This window comes from Dendrobates tinctorius, unplaced genomic scaffold (genome assembly GCF_039654945.1).
Source record: "Dendrobates tinctorius isolate UK_male_01 unplaced genomic scaffold, ASM3965494v1 ptg000176l, whole genome shotgun sequence".
Lineage (NCBI taxonomy): Eukaryota > Metazoa > Chordata > Amphibia > Anura > Dendrobatidae > Dendrobates > Dendrobates tinctorius.
The window spans coordinates 184,966-202,421 of record NW_027361843.1 but is presented as its reverse complement, the minus strand read 5'-3'; the positions used below and the strand labels follow the sequence as shown (position 1 = coordinate 202,421).

General features: G+C 41.5%; 1 protein-coding gene across 1 annotated transcript in view; it reads right to left on the bottom strand.

Annotated features, from left to right (window-relative positions):
• Positions 1 to 17,456, bottom strand: part of RSBN1L (round spermatid basic protein 1 like) — a 131,772-nt gene that overhangs the window by 30,957 nt on the left and 83,359 nt on the right. The window contains exons 3-4 of the mRNA XM_073551405.1: positions 9,206 to 9,840; positions 2,604 to 2,741 (exon numbers count right to left, since the gene is read on the bottom strand). Of these exons, the coding sequence (XP_073407506.1) occupies positions 2,604 to 2,741; positions 9,206 to 9,840 (773 nt within the window). The remainder of the gene's footprint in view (positions 1 to 2,603; positions 2,742 to 9,205; positions 9,841 to 17,456) is intronic.

The window sequence follows — 17,456 nt, the reverse complement described above, 5'->3', positions numbered from 1 at the left end:
CAAGTGCAGTGCCTTGCGAAAGTATTTGGCCGCCTGGAACTTTTCAACCTTTTCCCACATATGCTTCAAACATAAAGATACCAAAAGTAAATTTTTGGTGAAGAATCAACAAGTGGAACACAATCGTGAAGTTGAACAAAATTTATTGGTTATTTTAAGTTTTTGAGGAAATTCAAAAACTGAAAAGTGGGGCGTGCAATATTATTCGGCCCCTTTACTTTCAGTGCAGCAAACTCACTCCAGAAGTTCATTGTGGATCTCTGAATGATCCAATGTTGTCCTAAATGACTAATGATGATAAATATAATAAACCTGTGTGCAATCAAGTCTCTGTATAAATGCACCTGCTCTGTGATTGTCTCAGGGTTCTGTTTGAAGCACAGAGAGCATCATGAAGACCAAGGAACACAACAGGCAGGTCCGTGATACTGTTGTGGAGAAGTTTAAAGCCGGATTTGGATTCAAAATGATTTCCAAAACTTTAAACATCCCAAGGAGCACTGTGCAAGCGATCATATTGAAATAGAAGGAGTATCATACCACTGCAAATCTACCAAGACCCGGCCGTCCCTCTAACCTTTCATCTCAAACAAGGAGAAGACAGATCAGACATTTAGCCAAGAGGCCCATGATCACTCTGGATGAACTGCAGAGATCTACAGCTGAGGTGGGACAGTCTGTCCATAGGACAACAATCAGTCGTACACTGCATAAATCTGGCCTTAATGGAAGAGTGGCAAGAAGAAAGCCTTTTCTCAAAGATATCCATAAAAAATGTTGTTTAAAGTTTGCAACAAGCCACCTGGGAGACACACCAAACATGTGGAAGAAGGTGCTCTGGTCAGAAGAAACCAAAACCGAACTTTTTGGCAACAATGCCAAACGATATGTTTGGCGTAAAGGCAACACAGCCCATAACCCTGAACACACCATCCCCACTGTCAAACATGGTGGTGGCAGCATCATGGTTTGGGCCTGCTTTTCTTCTGCAGGGACTGGGAAGATGGCTAAAATTGATGGGAAGGTGGATGGAGCCAAATACTGGACCATTCTTGAAAAAAACCTGTTTGAGTCTGCAAAAGACCTGAGACTGGGACAGAGATTTGTCTTCCAACAAGACAATGATCCCAAACATAAAGCAAAATCTACATTGGAATGGTTCACCAATAAACGTACCCAGGTGTTAGAATGGCCAAGTCAAAGTCCAGACCTGAATCCAATCGAGAATCTGTGGAAAGAGCTGAAAACTGCTGTTCACAAACGATCTCCATCAAACCTCACTGAGCTTGAGCTGTTTGCCAAGGAAGAATGGGCAAGAATTTCAGTCTCTCGATGTACAAAACTGATAGAGACATATCCCAAGCGACTTGCAGCTGTAATTACAGCAAAAGGTGGCGCAACAAAGTATTAAGTTAGAGTGCTGTGCCAATTTATTGGGACAAAGCAATTTTTTTAAGTAAAATCGTAAGTTGGTTACCAGTCAGTGATTCAAACCAGTTTTAACTGCTTTGAACAGGTGTGAGTGCCTGTTCAAAACAGTTAAAACTGGTTTGAATCACTGACTGGTAACCAACTTACGATTTTACTTAAAAAATGCTTTGTCCCAATTAATTTGCACAGCACTGTAAAGGGGCCGAATAATATTGCACGCCCCACTTTTCAGTTTTTGAATTTCCACAAAAATTTAAAATGACCAATAAATTTCGCTCAACTTCACAATTGTGTCCCACTTGTTGTTGATTCTTCACCAAAAATTTACATTTGGTATCTTTATGTTTGAAGCATGATATGTGGGAAAAGGTTGAAAAGTTCCAGGGAGCCAAATACTTTCGCAAGGCACTGTATAAGGAGGGGACAGGTTGTGCATGGCTTTGTAAATCAGTGTTAGTAGTTTGAACTGGATTCATTGGGGAATTGGGAGCCAGTGGAGGGATTTGCAGAGGGGAGAGACAAGGGAGATAAATCTATGATAAATCTATGATCGCTTGGTGTCGCTGAAGGCACGGACATAGGAGATGTGCCTGTGCAAGTCTGGCAGGGTAACTGTTAGGTGGGACGGCACAGACTGCAGCATCTATGTGGTTAGACAGAAACAGGGAGCCATCTGTAAGACCACTGGCACCTGCTTCTAATTAACAACCAGGGGCCTAAAAATGCTCCTTAGATTTGTCAGGTACAAAAGCCTATTAAATGCTCAAAATAACAAACATCAGTAACGACTGGTTTGATAAAATTAACATATTCATCCCATACATTAAACCCGGTAACAAACAAAATACTTGATCCAGCAAAAAACGTAAACCCTCACTTGGTAATGCCAATGGAAAAATACTTATGGCTTTTATAACAGAAAAATAAGGAAAAAAAAGCAATTTCAATAAGTAATAAACTAAAGCTTCAACCTTAAGAGAAGAAAAGAGAGCCAAAAGAAGTAGGAAGTATTGTAGCTCAGCTCTATTCAGACCAATAGGGGTAAGAGGCAATGTCTGACACAGCGAAAATAATAGGTATGGCAGCGATTGGGGGAAAGCAGCCAGGGGTCAAATCCTGTAAAGAAAATGGTGAGACATGCAGGGGAAGAACAATATACACCGTTCTCTTACCTTCAGGAAAGGAGACTCTTCTAACATGTCCAGGAATTCTGGGAAGTAATCCCCTACTTCCTCATCAACCGCTCCCACCAGGCTGATCTGCCTCATTGCCCCTGCTCTGTAAGTACCGTGAGAGTACGTCCTCTTTACCTACAGAGCAAAGAAAGCGCATGTGAGACAGAGCTGGTCATCGCCCGGATGTGGACGCTCAGCGTCACAACTGCTGCAGTGCACAGGTGAGAGCAGCAGCCATGTCCAATGACGTATTCTGATGTGTTCAGTGTATGGAGGTTCTGCCGTCAATCAGGGGCAGACCTGGAACACATCCCACTTGCTGGCTGCCACTAATTTCAATGACCCTATATTTAGACATGAAATCCTGTACAGTACTACGTGCTGCTGTCAGAGGCAGCGTCAGGTAAGGCCTGTTTCATACCTCCGGTGGCGGCGGTCAGTTGAAATCCGCCAAAGGATGAGAGCAACTGATCCTTGACGAACGGATGGCAGCGCAGTTGTTGTAGGAAGCATCCGTGGGAGAAGCGACGTGGCGTAATTTAAAGCAACCGCGAGTTGGATCGATAGCGGTCGGCCGGGAGGTGGATCGAGAAATTCCGGTAGTTGGAGCGAGATCGGGAGTTTGAGCGAGATCGTGCGGACGGGACGCGGAAATATGAAGTGGAGGTGGAGAGAGAGAAAAACTTGGCGGATTTTGACTGACAGAAAAATACGGAACTGTGAAACAGGCCTAAGCGACAGCTTTTCTAACTTCTTACTATATGACTCAGTGCATACAGATGTATAAGGTACTGCGTGGGACGCCTGCAGCATGGGAGCGTACCGTGTACTGGATAACAGTGTGCAGTTACTGCCCTCTACGGGTGGATGAAGATAGTATAATGTACTCCGGTAACATTTGTGCTTTTGGCTACATGCACTAGTATGGCTTGTGGGGCAGCAAAAAGCCATGCCACTATTGCTATGCATCATACACACATGCATGTGACAAGGCTGTGTCTGTAAGGGCTTTATGCTACTTTCACACTTGCGTTTTTTTGCTGTGCGTTTTTGTGCGCACACAAATGCATGAAAAAAAACCACATCATGCGTTTGTGTGCGTTTTTTTGCGGGTTTTGGTGCTTTTTTTAAAAAAAAAGTGCATGCTTTTTTTGCGCATACGTGCGCATTACAATGAGCACCCATAGACTATAATGGGTGTTTTGCTGTAAAAAAAACGCATTGGGTACGCATGCGTTTTTTGGGGCAAGTTGGACGCACAAAAAATGCAACAGGATGCATTTTGTGCGCCCGAGCGCACACTACAAAAAGACGCATGTGCATACAAACGCGTACAAACACATGTGTATGTGCACCCATGTAAAACATAGGGGGAAAAAACGCATGCGTTTTTTTTTTTGCGCTAAAAAACAGCGCCAAAAAACTCAAGTGTGAAACCAGCCTTATCTCCGCTCACTCCGAACTGCATTCAACATAAAACCACATCCCAAATACCCAGCACACTGCACCCCTAATCAAATGGAGTGACCTAAAATAGGCACTAATGTCCAACAGTCAAAAGGACCAAGCTTTTAAAAAGGTTTCAGGATTTAATATAAACAGTACAGCGCTTTATAAAAAATAAATAAATAAAATAAGGCAACATATAAACATGTAAAACAGTTATAAAAATAAATAGAAGACGTAATAGAAAATAACTAAAGTTTAAACCTACACTAGTGTGAGAAAGTGTTTGCCCCCTTCCTGATTTCCTATTTTGCATGTTTGTCACACTTAAATGTTTCAGATCACCAAACAAGTGTAAGTATTAGACAAAGATAACACAAGTAAACACAAAATGCAGTTTTTAAGGGAAAAGAAATCCAAACCTGCAGGGCCCTGTGTGAAAAAGTGATTGCCCCCTAAACCTTACAAATAGTTGGGCCACCCTTAGCAGCAACAACTGCAAACAAGCGTTTGTGATGGCTGGAAATGAGTCTTTTACAATGCTCTGGAGGAATTTTGTCCCACTTATTTTTGCAGAATTGTTCAGTCACATTAGAGGGTTTCCAAGCATGACACGCCTTGTTAATGTCATGCTACAGTATGTCAATCGGATTCAGGTCAGGACTTTGACTAGGTCACTCCAAAGTCTTCATTTTGTTTTTCTTAAGCCAGTGACAAATGGACTTGCTGGTGTGTTTTGTAACATTGTCGTGCTGCATAACCCAAAAGTCAAGGGCATCATCAAAATGTTTTCTGGCAAAACGGAGACAAACCTTTATGCTCTTAGTTCTCGGCAGCGGTTTTCATCTTGGAACTCTGCCATGCAGGCCATTTTTGCCCAGTCTCATTCTTATGGTGGTGATGAACACTGAGCTTAACTGAGGCCTGCAGTTCTTTCACGTTCTTGTGGGGTCTTTTGTGACCTCTTGGATGAGTTGTTGCTGCTCTCTTGGGGTAATTTTGGTTGGTTGGCCACTCCTGGGAAGGATTACCACTGTTCCACGTTTTCGCCATTTGTGAATAATGGCTCTCACTGTGGTTCGGTGGAGTCCCAAAGCTTTAAAAATATCTTTCTAAACCATTTCTACCATTTCCAGACTAACAGATCTCAATTACTTTGTTTCTCATTAGTTCCAGAATTTCTGTGAATAGCGGCATGATGTCTAGCTATACAGGAACTTGTATTCTACCTCATTTTCCAAGACAGGTCCTATTTAAGTGATTTCTTGATTGAAAACAGGTGTGGCAACAATCAGACATTCAAGTGGCTAGGTAATTTGAACTCCCCTTCCCAAATGTGATAAGCCACAGTTAAAACATAAATTAAAGGGGGATATCACTTTCACACAGGGCCCTGTAGGTTTGGCTTTCTTTTTCCCTTAATAATGAAGACTTTCATTTAAAAACTGCATTTTGTGTTTACTGGTGTTATCTTTGTCTAATATTTAATAGTACATCAGCTGGCAGTATCCCCGCCAGGGCTGTGGAGTCGGAGTTGGAGTCGGAGTCGGAGTTGGAATAAAATGGACCGACTCCGACTCCTAAAATATAGAATAAATTGGGTACAGTAATTCAATGCAGGATGTGCTGAATATTTTTTTATAGGAGTTTGGGAAAGTTATGAAATGTCCTATAAATGACTGTTCTATTCATGATCTAAGGCTACATTCATACACAGCGTTTTTCCAGTGTTTTTTGAGGATACGTTTTTCAGCTGCAAAAGCTGATCATCTTTTTAAAAAACTGCATCACCTGAAAGGTTTTTGAGCTCATAGATAATGTTTTCAATAGCAAAAGCAGATTAGAAATCTGCTCTATCTATATATCCATTTATCCATATCTGTCTATCCATATCGTATCTGTACCAAAAAGAATGAAAACCGGGTAGTACACCAATATATATTCTGTTCTATCTAAATATCTTGATTATTGGATCATAAAAATGATTAAATGTCTGAGGTTCACATTGTACTACAATAAATTTTTCACTTAAATATAAGCAATATGTGTGGGAGTCGGAGTCGTGGAGTCGGAGTCGGTGTAAGGGAAATTGAGGAGTCGGAGTCGCAGGTTTGGCTTACCGACTCCACAGCCCTGATCCCTGCTTTGAGGTGGGCTCCGGCAGTGAGCCCACCTCAAAGCCATGACATGTCAGCTGTTTTGAACATCTGACATGTGCCCGCAATAGGCGAGAGTGGAATCTGCCCGTGCATATTAACTAGTTAAATGCCGCTGTCAAACGCTGACCGTGGCATTTAACAAGCGCTTACGGCCGCCGGGCCAGAAATATGTGCATCGCTGACCCCCGTCACGTGATCGGGGGTCAGCGATGCGTTGCCATCACATCAATAGGTCCCCTTTTCCATAGCACCAATCTTGGGCTCATGTTTCCACAACTGCCTGTCATTTTATTAGAGAAGTTTTAGGCCAATAACTGGCAGTCATTTGATATGGTGCAAATTCAAAAAAATGAACTATTTCATATTCAGCGTATCATCTGCCCATCTTTTGTGGGTCATGACACCTTGGACTGGTTGGTACAAACTTAACTCTCTCTATTCCAAGACACCCTCAGCTGTAGCTCCTGCTATATAAGCTTTTATGGTTTTGTGTGTACAAAACACGTTTGCCAGACTTCTATCCGTATGTTACATTTTCAAACACACCTTGTAAACCATGCAAATGAATTATGTGAATTAATGTGAGCTCCATGGATCACTGGAGCTGCCGGCAGGTGACTTTTTGCCGGAGACCAATGTGATTGACAGTGGAAAAGAACGAAGGTAGCGGCAGGTAAGTATGAGACAGGAGCAGGGGAATTACATTTAAAGCACCATTCCAGCAGTGCAATAAAAAAACACTGGAATGGTGCTTTAAATAGAAGGGGAGTTATGATGTGTAATGGCTGCTCTCACTGCAGACCTGTGTGTGGTTATAGCTGACACATCTGCAGGTCCCTATCAGCTCCAATTTCACAGGCAGACAGGGTTGAAAGACAGTTGTGAGAGATGAAGAAAATGTGTTGGTAAGGAGACGAAGTTCAGTTCTACCCTACTGTGTAAGTTACTTGTCTCACACTGGTAACAATCCCTTTTAACAAAAATAATCTCTGGAGGCAGATTCTCATGGAGACCTGTGTCTGGCCCATAGTTCTTAACAGCTCATTTTCACATAAGAGAAAACTTTATTTCTCTGGAATGAGACCCCAAATATCAAAGTGATCATTTTATCCAACTTCATATGACGTACATGCTCATATAGAAGTCTTACAAGGATTGATCTGACAGATTCCCTTTATCTTATGTAGACATGCTCAGAAAATATTCTAGTTGCCTACTGCATAGTGTGAATGGGTATTGCACAACGCAAGCATGGCCACGTAAAATATAGTGTAACTGGTGACAATGTGGCCAGGGAGGAACAGAGGAGCTTCACTTTTCACACCTTGTTCTTGTGTCAGATGCCATCAGCTTATAAATGGAGCCGGGCACAAGTTGCAGCAGTTAAACAGATCAAGCATGTACAACGCTGCCAACACAACTGGAAAAATGCCTTAAAAGCAAAACATTTCAGGGCTTTAAACACCAAAAGCCTTGACAGGACACAGATTCTGCTAATACTCGGGTCAAGGTTTACATTCAGAATTTTTGAGAATCATCCAGACGAGTGAATCAGAAACCTATATATAGAAACACACTGGAAAATGTAGCTGCCTGCGTGTGCATTAGTCACTAAAAAATGAAAAGTCGCCTGCTATAAGCATCGACCTGGACAAATATTACCCAGGCTGACAGATCTTATGTGTCCGTGACAGATGTAACACAGTATGCTGCACTTTCCAGTAAAAGGACTGAAACCAAATGAACCCTCACTAGTCTATGGGATCCTTCCTGCGCCTTTTGCCCCCATTATGTGACCGATCCATCCTCGATTCCTAGAACAGAAACCCAGAATTACATAACATCAGTGCTTCTACAGACACAGGCATGTCACCGATAGTAGTGTACAGTAAGCTACTATACACCTGGCAGATAACTGTGCAATGCTAACATGGAGGGTGTGTGCACATGTAAGCGGTTCTTTCACGTTTAAGCATTTTTACAAAAAAAAAGCTTAAAAGAAGCATCCCATTCATTTTAATGAATTCTGCACTTTTTGTGCATATTGATGCGTTTTTTTTCCGCGAAAAAAACGCATCACGGTAAAAAACGCAGCATGCTCATTAATTTTGCAGAAAAATCCGCATTTCTAGCTATTTTCTATGAGACTGGGGACGCTCCGAAAAAAAAAAAACGCATAAAAAACATGCGTTTTTTTGCGCAAAAAAAAACGGGCAGAAAACACGCTGAAAAAAAGCGCGTTTTCTGGGAAGGAGTCTGGTTTTCAGTCAGGAATTTTCTGCATACGTGTGCACAGAGCCTGACTGATGCCAGGTTTAGGGCCATTCAGATCTACCGTGGTTGGCACAGATAAAAGTAGTGTGAGCGACATTTTTATTACTCGTTCTTTAGAAAAGGGTTTGATTTCCCTATGTGTACACAATTTATTGCAACTGTAATATGTCTTTAAGATGCAAAACACAAAGATAAGTCAGCCTAACCCGCTAATATCAGAATCAGCCAACTCTCATAGGTATGTGAGTGCCCGTACTCTCTCATCAGAAAGTGTCATTTTGAAAATCCACATGGCCAATTCTTTCCCCTATGTTCCCACAGGAGATAAGCAGCTCATTCTCCACTCCCCACTGAGAAGACGAGCAGCCAGAGGGAGCAGGAAGTTCAGCCGGTGGTGGAATACGCTAGTGAAAGTGGATGGTCACCTTTCGGGCAGAAGACACCCAAGAATAGAGGATGATGGTGACTATTCTTACAGATGTCCAATGAAGCCAATGGTGATACATACGGCAATTCCTACATAAAGCAAGTTAGCATCCGACTGGCCTCCTCTGCACTCACCGTTACAGGAGCCGCCGCTCCTTTTGGACCCATGACATACGGTTTTCTGCTGTCTGAGAGTTCCCACAAACACCGGTAGAGCAAGAGAGCCAAGCCATTACCACACAAGTAATTAGTGAGCTCTACATTCACCAAAGAATAATCCGACAAGCTCCTTACCTGAGCATGGAAGTTAGAAATGGTTGTTGTCTCTATGTCTTTCTTCCCCAAGATCTCCATTTTGACTGGTGAATTGGGAAAGTTATAGGAAAAGTAATCTAGAAGGTCAGGTAAATAGGTAGCTGCCCCGTGTATAATCCCCATGACGTAATAAGCTGCACAGTTTTCGTTTTCGCTAAACGCCAGGCTAACAAATTCCTCAGCAAACCTTTCCATCTCCACAGGAGACAGGTGAGAGAGTTCACTGCTGTACGCGTGTATTAGGGGCGCTCCGCCATTGGGCTGGTGCTCTATGTGGATGAGGTGCTTGAATTCCAGAGAGTCCAATCGCTTGAGCTTGTGCTGAACACGAGGCTCCTTCAGAGACACAAATGGAGATTCATTCTCCGCCACCCCCTTTTTTTCCTCGACCTTCACCACCAAGTCCGTAAAAGCCTCGCGAATTCCTACTTTGGCTTCCTGGCTGTCATACTTTCCCAGGTCAGACACCAGTCCTGAGCAGATGGTCTGAATTGATTTACTGTACATTTTGGGCAGCTTGCGTTTCTCACCCTCTTTGTGTTTCTTTTTCTTTTTCTTCTTCACCTTCTTTATTTGCAGCTCTTCTGTGCTCGGTTTTGCCTTCTCATTTGATCCTGCCGATAAAACAAAAAGAGTCATTTTAGAAAGGTTGTTCTAGAAATCGCATATTCGGTGAAAGTAAAAGCCGCCTGCATCAATAATAGATTGCATTGTATGCTTGCCCACTTTACAACGTTCCCAAAATTCTAGACTGGCTTCTGACCTGCATATTTCATGTCTGTATTAGTTCTGGCTTCTTTCCCCACACAAAAAAAAAAAACAAAAACCCAGAACTAATGCATTAACATGACAAATGAGCCCAGTGATTGGCTGCAGCTTTCAAGCCTTGCATTATTTTTAGTACACTGTAAAATATATAATCATCTTAGCAATTTTGAGGAGTATTGCTAACCACAGAGGAGTACGTAACTTGCAGTAACTCCCCACGATGTATACTTATGTACTATAAACTGGAGACCCTCACTGTTTATGCAGGGAAACGTTACTATCTTATAGCAATGTTTCCAAGCAGGAATAGAGAGTTAAAGGGATATTCCCATCTCAATGTGTACTATATTATTAGCAAATACCTCCAATTAGAAATGTAGTATAGTTCTTCTGATTCGCTATGTCGTTTACACCATGTGCAGGGCATGGCAGTAGCTGAGGTATCCATGGTTATAATCAACAACTGTCACTATACAAGTGGTCGCAACCATGGATGCCTAAGCAACTGCAATGCTCTGTACATGGGGTAAGCAACATAGCGAATCAGAAGAACTATACTACATTTCTAATTGGAGGTATTTGATAGTATTATTATTACACGTACTACATGTTTGGATAGGATACTGGAGATGGAAATAGCCCTTAAAGGCCCCTAAACACATTAGACAGCGAGCCTAAGTGAAATGAACATAGTTCTTTGCACGCCTGACCTCATTGTGCAGAGCATCTTACTCATTAGTACAACTGATTCTTCTCTGCTGCCAGGTGTGGCGCTTACAGATGTTCATTGACCAAAATTCTCATGTACCACTCCGTGACCCCACTCTGATTTTCTGCAGGCAGTCAGGCTCACCTATGAGACTCATTATAGGCACATTAAAGCGCAAAAACAAATTTACAGACATCGATGACATACGCAGAGGCTGCATTTATGGTGTGAGGCGCAGCAGTGGAGCCGCAGGGTAAGGACTAGTGTGCTATTTTGTGAAAGAGCAAAACTTTGAAACAAAATAGGGACAACATAAAAATACAAAAGGGTTTATGGCATTTGTAAACTAGCCTGATCAAGAGGCTTCTGTGCTCTGAAACGCTCTCATATGTTATATACTCCGGTAGACTGCAAGGGCAGGGCCCTCTCCCTCTGCACCCGTCTGCCCTCTGTCATTTCTATCTGTATCCGGTATGTGACGCCTCCTCATGTACAGCAGTATGGAGTCCATGCTGCTCTAACAGCAAATTACAACATTTAAGCAAAAATATTTGCCCTCACATTGTACTGCCTTAGGCCTTATTCAGACACCAGTATTTTTCACATACACAAAAATGGTGCCAGTGTTTGTCAGTGCATCATCATTTACGTATGGATAAATGACAAGGCCTCTCCAATCCACTGCCATGTTAGACACGGACTGCACTCTGATGCCATCCGTGTGATGTACGTGATTTTCACAGACCCGTAGACTTATACTGGCACATTTCATACATGCTGCACGGAAAAAAATGGACAAGTCTCAGAGTTTTACGATCTGTGAAAAAGAATGGAGGAAAACAAACAAACAAAGGACATGTGAACAGCGCCACGGGTTCGGGTACATGTTCTATCGGTGAAGACCACAAACAAAACATGTACATGCAACATGGATATGTGAACACCGTCCGAGATTTTACGGCACATCCTCTTCACCTTTCTGAGATCACAGCAGTATGTCTTCTGCCAGGGGCCTCCCAGCGATGGAGACCGCCACTCACATTGGCCGGTGCAGCCGCCAGGAGGACGTCCATTACACTAAACACCTCTGCTGCACGACTCCTGCTATTCCTACTAGAAATTCAGGAATAACGTACACTGGCTGATCACTTCTGACAATGGCAGGGAAGGGGCACACCCTGTGACAATATGGTCATACATTTCTAGGAGGAATAACTAAATAATTACGGGATTTACTAACGCAGGCGATTTAGGAGGAGAGCTCATGGGTCCTCGCTGAATCTAGTTTTATGTCAATAGCATCTAATCACTGTAAATTATTTTCCAATATACTTGGTGTTTTACTTAATTTCCTCGGATTTATGGGGAATAAAAAAAGTGAGGAAAATATAGCTCTTTGAAAATAGGGAGGAAGAAGAAAAAAAATTGTAAAATTGCTTATGTTGTGAAGGGGTTAACATTCAAAGTTAAACGCTGTGCCTAGTTTACCCATTTTTGGTACCCAACATGTCCAGGTTTTCCCCATTTTCTATAAGTCACCTTGATTACTGTGGAGAGGACATACAGAGCTGATTTATGTTAATAAATGAAGGGGTCATCTCCAAACGCAGAGAACCGGATTGTGAATTCGACGAGGGATAAATATGAAAATGTACAGAAAATTCAATAACAGAACAGATTGGTTTAGAGAAGAATTTTACTGAACAAGCTAACATTATGCTTTTCTTCATAAAAAAAGGGGGAAGCCTATGACGGATGCCACTGTCCGGCACTCAATGTCATCATTTAAATGGGTGCTGTTATGGTTCCGGATGACAAATACCACTGTTTAGCATCAGTCACTCTCTCTGTCAGGAGCTCATACCAAGGTAAACAGAGGCAATAGAACATGATGAGAAAGGAGATGAGCCTGGCACACATCCCCGACACACACCGTGCAGTACAGATTCGGGGAGGTGCACTATTTCTAGCAGACTGTCTGCAGTCTGTGCCTGGTGAGGAGGAGGCGGACAGTAAACGCCATGGCGCACTTCATTCTCACTTCTCTACACACTTCTATGAAAACACAATCCACACAAACATGTATATTCTAGGTGTAAGGGAAAGCTACAGACATTGGAGAAGAATGCATTATCACTAAGTGACCTAATGTTTCCATAGAGCTGTTGGTAAAGCGAGTCAGACTACTCTTGTATATTTCCTGCCAAAAATAGCCAATAGCTAAAGCAATTTCTTTTTTCTTGCAAACATTTTCCAATTTAATACAATTTTTAAAGAGAACCAATCATCAGATTTAATGCGCAGCACAATAACTAGTTCCCACTGCAGGCTTGCAGCGCTGTGGTCCTGGGTTCAAATCTTACTGATCTATCAAAATAGAAAATTATCCAAATCATTAGACTCTAATAACAAAAAAAAAATTACAGTCTTTCGGTCAACACAAAAAAATAAATAAAAGCTATCAAAGAAGGACGAAATATTTTGCTAAATGAAATTCTCACTGCACAATTGGCAACAATCCCAAAAAGAAGGAAGAATTGGAAGAAATTAAAGAGACCGGGATGGATGAACACAGATTAATCACTTGTTAAAAAGGAAAACAGAAATGTATAATAAATGTAAAGAGGAGGCATATCTAAAGAAGAATATAATGTAGTTTGCAGCGACTGCAAGGCAAGCATCAGAAGAGCTAAAGCCAGTAATGAAGTGAGGCTTGCAAGGGAGACCAAAAGTAGTACAAAAGGATTTTGGGGATTATGCTAAAAGCAAAAGAAAAGGCAAAGATGCTATAGGATTTTTACAGGATGAAAAGGGTGAAGTGGTAAAAAATTATGTTGAGAAGGCCTATTTTGCATCTGTACTCTAAGAAAGCAATTGTAACATCAATTGATCTTCATGGGGCTATCAAAGGAATAAAAGAGCCCATACCATAAATTTTCTAGACCAATTGAATAACATCCTAGGATACTGAAAGAGATAGAAGGGGAAATTGCTGAATCACTAGCCAGAATCTTTAAAAAAAAATCCTGGAGAACAGGAGAAGTCCCATAAGTTTAGAGAAGGGCAAATGTTGTCCCTATCTTTAAAAAAGGAAGAAGATGGAGCCAGGAAATTACAGGCCAGTGAGCCTTACTTCTATACCAGGAAAGGTCTTTGAACAAATTATTAACCCACATGTAAGTACTTGGATAAGAATACAGTAATTAACCAGAGCCAACATGGGTTTGTAGCAAACAAATCATGCCAGTCTAACCTATGAAGGAATCACTGACTGGGTTGATCAGGGAAATGCAGTAGATATAGCATATCTCGATTTCAGCAAAGCATTTGGATTTTTAACTGGCTCAATGATCGTACTAAAAGAGTGGTAATAAATGGTTGAACATCCAATTGGAAGAGTGTTTCAAGTGGGGTACCACAATGCCTTTTCCTGGCCCCAGTGCTGTTCAACTTTTTTATAAATGATCTATCTAAGGGAATTGAAGGTAGACAGTCACTGATCAAATTTGCAGACTATGCAAAGCTAGTAGGGATAGCTAACACTAGAGAAGACACAGAAAGGACTCAGAAGGAATCAAGATAAGATTGAACAATGGGCATCAACTAATATGAATGGCATTTAACAGGAAGAAATGCAAAATTCTACATCTGGGCAAGATAAACAAAAATTAAACCTATAAAACGGGAGGAACAGACCTAAGCAACAGCACGTGTGAAAAAGACTTGGGTATACTAATAGATCACAGACTGAACATGAGTCAAGAGTGTTATGCAGCAGCAAAAAATGTAAATACAGTTCTGGGATGTATTAAGAGAAGCACACAGTCTAGATCACGTGAAGTCATTATCCCCCTCTATTCCTCTTTGGTCATGCAGGATCTGGAATACTGTGTCCTGTTTTGAGGACTGCGTTTTAAAAAAAAAAAAAACATTGAAAAACTAGAGCAAGTTCAGAGAGAAGCTACCAGGATGGTGAGCGGACTGCAAAGTTTGTCCTAGTAGGAATGGTTAAAGGATATGAGAATGTTTAGCTTGGAAAAAAGAAGGTTAAGTGGAGACTTAATAGCTGTCTACAAATATATCAAAAGATATCAAAGTGTAGAGGGAACATCCTTATTCTCATTTGCACATGGAAACACGAGAAGCAATGGAATGAAACTAAAAGGGAGAAGATACATATTAGATGTTAGGAAAAAAAAACTTTTTGACAGTGAGGTTGATCAAGGAGTGGAACAGGCTGCCACGAGAGGTGGCGAGTAGAGTTGAGCAAGTTTTTCAAAATACTGTTCCGATTACAATCGGTGGAAAATTTTGATTTTTGCAATATTCACTGAACGCAGCCAAATGTCATTGGAGTCAATGGGAGTAGAAATTACCTAATGCGTTCGGAACCTATCATCAAACATAAATTCGACACAAATAACATAAAAAAAGTCACAAATAGGGCATTTTTTAGTTTTGGCGACCAATTCCAAACATATTTGCTCAACTCTAGTGGTGAGTTCTCCTACAATGGAAGTATTCAAACTGGACAGACATCTGTCCGAGATGGTTTAGTACAGGGTTCCCCAACTCCAGTCCTCAAGGCCCACCAACAGATCATGTTTTCAGGATTTCCTTAGTATTGCCCAGGTGAGAATTTCTTCACCTGTGCAATACAAAGGAAATCCTGAAAACATGATCTGTTGGTGGGCCTTGAGGACGGGAGTTGGGGAACCCTGGTTTAGTGAATCCTGGTTTAAGCAGGGTGTTGGACATGATGACCGTGGAGGGCCCTTCCAACTCTACCATTCTATGATATTACCTAGCCCAAAATGGTACCATAATCCAGTCCCAGAGTATGGTGACAAGAGAATTTTTTTTTCGTTTACAAATGTTTATAAAAGGAAAAAAAAAAAAAAAAAAAAAAAGATATATATTTATTTTCACACACACACACACACACACACACACACACACACACACACATTATATCTCTCTAGATAAAAATGAGTCAATCACGAAGCATCTCTCATTTCAACAGAGCTGGTTAAAAGAAGCTGAGCTGTGATTGGTTGCTATGACCAACAGTTTTCCCACTTGACAACACCTCAGCAGACACTGACATGGTGGGAGAAATATAGCATCCCTGGGAACATACAGTTGTGGCCAAAAGAATTGACACCCCTGCAATTCTGTCAGATAATACTCAGTTTCTTCCTGAAAATGATTGCAAACACAAATTCTTTGGTATTATCTTCATTTAATTTGTCTTAAATCAAAAAACACAAAAGAGAATGAAGCAAAAAGCAAAACATTGATCATTTCACACACAACTCCAAAAATGGGCCAGACAAAAGTATTGGCACCCTCAGCCTAATACTTGGTTGCACAACCTTTAGCCAAAATAACTGCTTACCGCTTCCGGTAACCATCAATGAGTTTCTTACAATGCTCTGCTGGAATTTTAGACCATTCTTCTTTGGCAAACTGCTCCAGGTCCCTGATATTTGAAGGGTGCCTTCTCCAAACTGCCATTTTTAGATCTCTCCACAGGTGTTCTATGGGATTCAGGTCTGGACTCATTGCAGGCCACCTTAGAAGTCTCCAGTGCTCTCTCAAACCATTTTCTAGTGCTTTTTGAAGTGTGTTTTGGGTCATTGTCCTGCTGGAAGACCCATGACCTCTGAGGGAGACCCAGCTTTCTCACACTGGGCCCTACATTATGCTGCAAAATTTGTTGGTAGTCTTCTGACTTCATAATGCCATGCACACGGTCAAGCAGTCCAGTGCCAGAGGCAGCAAAGCAACCCCAAAACATCAGGGAACCTCCGCCATGTTTGACTGTAGGGACCGTGTTCTTTTCTTTGAATGCCTTTTTTTCTCCTGTAAACTCTATGTTGATGCCTTTGCCCAAAAAGCTCTACTTTTGTCTCATCTGACCACAGAACATTCTTCCAAAACATTTTATGCTTTTTCAGGTAAGTTTTGACAAACTCCAGCCTGGCTTTTTTATGTCTCGGGGTAAGAAGTGGGGTCTTCCTGGGTCTCCTACCATACAGTCCCTTTTCATTCAGACGCCGACGGATAGTACGGGTTGACACTGTTGTACCCTCGGACTGCAGGGCAGCTTGAACTTGTTTGGATGTTAGTCGAGGTTCTTTATCCAACATCCACACAATCTTGCGTTGAAATCTCTTGTCAATTTTTCTTTTCCGTCCACATCTAGGGAGGTTAGCCACAGTGCCATGGGCTTTAAACTTCTTGATGATGGGCTTTAAACTTCTTGATGACACTGCGTACGGTAGACAGGAACATTCAGTTCTTTGGAGATGGACTTGTAGCCTTGAGATTGCTCATGCTTCCTCACAATTTGGTTTCTCAAGTCCTCAGACAGTTCTTTGGTCTTCTTTATTTCTTTTCTCCATGCTCAATGTGGCACACACAAGGACACAGGTTGAGTCAACTTTAATCCATGTCAACTGGCTGCAAGTGTGATTTAGTTATTACCAACACCTGTTAGGTGCCACAGGTAACTTACAGGTGCTGTTATTTACACAAATTAGAGAAGCATCACATGATTTTTCGAACAGTGCCAATACTTTTGTCCACCCTCTTTTTTATGTTTGATGTGGAATTATATCCAATTTGGCTTTAGGACAATTCTTTTTGTGTTTTTTCATTTAAGACAAATTAAATGAAGATAATAATACCAAAGAATTTGTGTTTGCAATCATTTTCAGGAAGAAACTGAAACTGCAGAAACAGAATTGC